General features: G+C 56.7%; 1 protein-coding gene across 1 annotated transcript; it reads left to right on the forward strand.

Moving 5' to 3' along the window:
- Positions 1 to 303: 303 nt before the first annotated feature.
- Positions 304 to 1,086, forward strand: Neurog2 (neurogenin 2). Its single transcript, XM_048333370.1, has one exon. The coding sequence runs from the start codon at positions 304 to 306 to the stop codon at positions 1,084 to 1,086; it is 783 nt and encodes a 260-aa protein (XP_048189327.1).
- Positions 1,087 to 2,350: the final 1,264 nt, after the last annotated feature.

A 2,350-nucleotide genomic window follows, 5' to 3' on the forward strand; every position in this document is an offset into this window, starting at 1 on the left:
CCTGATCGCGCCCGCACACTGCAGAATCTCGGTCGCTCCGGACTTGCCAGTTCCTTCTCTTGGCAAGAATCCCCCGCAGTCCGGGGTGCGGGACCGCAGCGTCCGGATGCGGGGGGTGGGGGAGGGGCGAGGTGCCCCTTGCTCGGGGCTCGCTGGTTGAGAGGATCCTGCGGCTCGCTGTCCCGGAGCGTGCGCGCTCGGGGACGCGCGCCAGTGAGCGGAGCTCGCGCCCGTGTCTCGGTCTCCATCTCATATTTTGCCCCTTCTCCCCCCCCCCGCCCCCGCTCTGATCTCTTCTGTAGGATGTTTGTCAAATCCGAGACCGCGGAGCTGAAGGAGGAGGAGGACGTGTTGGTGCTGCTCGGCTCAGCCTCCCCAGCCTCCGCCACTCTGACCCCGCTGTCCTCCAGCGCCGGCGAGGAGGAAGAGGAGGAGGAGGACGACGAGGAGCCGGGCGCCCCGGGCAGGGCGCGGGGCAAACTCGGAGCTGAGGCCGGGCCGGGGGCGCGGGGCAGGGCCATCGCGGGGGCCGGGCTTTGTCGTCCCACCCAATTATTGGGCCTGGTCCATGAGTGCAAACGGCGTCCGTCTCGAGCTCGCGCCGTCACCCGCGGGGCCAAAACGGCCGAGACGGTGCAGCGCATCAAGAAGAGCCGGAGGTTAAAAGCCAACAACCGCGAGCGCAACCGCATGCACAACCTGAACGCGGCGCTGGACGCGCTGCGCGAGGTCCTGCCCACCTTCCCCGAAGACGCCAAGCTCACCAAGATCGAGACCCTGCGCTTCGCCCACAACTACATCTGGGCTCTCACCGAGACCCTGCGACTGGCCGACCACTGCGGGGCCGGCGCCCTCTCCTTCTCCGAGGCGGTGCTGCTGAGCCCCGGGGGCGCCGGCGGGGACAGCCCTTCGCCCGCTCCCACGTGGAGCTGTAGCCACAGTCCCGCGTCGCTGGCTTCGCCGTCCTCGTCGTCGTCGCCCACCTCCTCCAGCTCCACGTCCCCGTACAGCTGCACTTTATCGCCCGCCAGCCCCGCAGGCTCCGACATGGACTACTGGCCAACTCCACCTCTCCCCTTCCCCTAGCTCTCGGTTATCCGAGCGCCCCACCTCTGCTACCGGAGAGCTTTAGGGGGTTCTCTTTCCCGTCCCCTCCCTCCTCTGCTTGCCTTCCCGCCCCCACTTCCCACACCCTAGAAACCACTTGGCAGAGCAGATGCAGCCCTGGGGGACGGCCCCTCCGATGCTTGCCTAAGGGGTTAACTTTGATTTATTGAAGCTGTAAGGGAGTTTATTGTTCAAGAGGGCAGGGGTGTGTGGTGAGGTGTGTGTGTGTGTGTGTGTGTGTGTGTGTGTGTGTGTGTGTGTGTGTTGGTACTGGAGCTTGAACTCAGGACCTGGGAGCTGGCTCTTAGCCTTTTCTGCCCTATCATTTGAGTCATAGCTCCACTTCTGCCTCCCCCCTTTTGTGGTTAATTGGAGATAAAAGTCTCAGACTTTCCTTCCTCGAGCTGGCTTCGAACCCCAATCCTCAGATCTCAGCCTCCTGCGTAGCTAGGATTACAAGCCTGAGCTACTGAAGGAGCAGGCAGCATTTCTTGAGAATAAAAAGACTTGGTGAAAAGAAGAGATGGGACTGAGACCCCCTCGGGTCTCTTTATGGCCCCAGGAGAACTCGTGTGAATCTCCCACGCGAATGCAACTGGTTCCTGTGATCTCTTCACCTTTGCTTCTTCATAGAGATGTTAATGCCTAGTAGAAAGAAATGTATCTTAGCATCTGAATGATTGACCGGTAATAATATTATCCACAGATTTGCAATGGCTGGCGTCTGCTTTCTTCCCATTGCTGTCTGCAGGCTGTGGGAATTTCACCTGTCAAACCAAACTTTCCCTCTGTGGTGCGCACTTTGTTGTTTTTCCCAGATTCCTCACAATGCCTATTGTGTCGTCCTTCTCTTTCCTTTTTCTTCTCCATTTTGCCATCTGTCTCTTATGATTTATAATGGGTAAGAGAAAAACTGGGGTTGTTAAAGAGCCAGGTTAGAAGTCATTGTATAATTTGTAGGCTTTGTAATGATTGAATGCAAGCGTGGAAATTTAGGCTGAACTCTCTAGCAAAAGGAAAAAAAATGTGGAGGAAAAGGAGAAAATCGGGAGGGAGGGTTGCTTCATGTATATTTATCATGACCTTTTAGGGGAGAAGGAACTCCCCCATTCTTTCAAGAGATTAAGAATAAATCAACAGTCTGAAAACCTAAGCAGACACGGAGAATTATCAGGATCAGCCACACACGTGTTCCCTTCTATTTATTATGAAGATTTTCATGGGAAAAATATGTATTTTTTGT

Source organism: Perognathus longimembris, chromosome 24 (genome assembly GCF_023159225.1).
Source record: "Perognathus longimembris pacificus isolate PPM17 chromosome 24, ASM2315922v1, whole genome shotgun sequence".
NCBI classification, from domain to species: domain Eukaryota; kingdom Metazoa; phylum Chordata; class Mammalia; order Rodentia; family Heteromyidae; genus Perognathus; species Perognathus longimembris.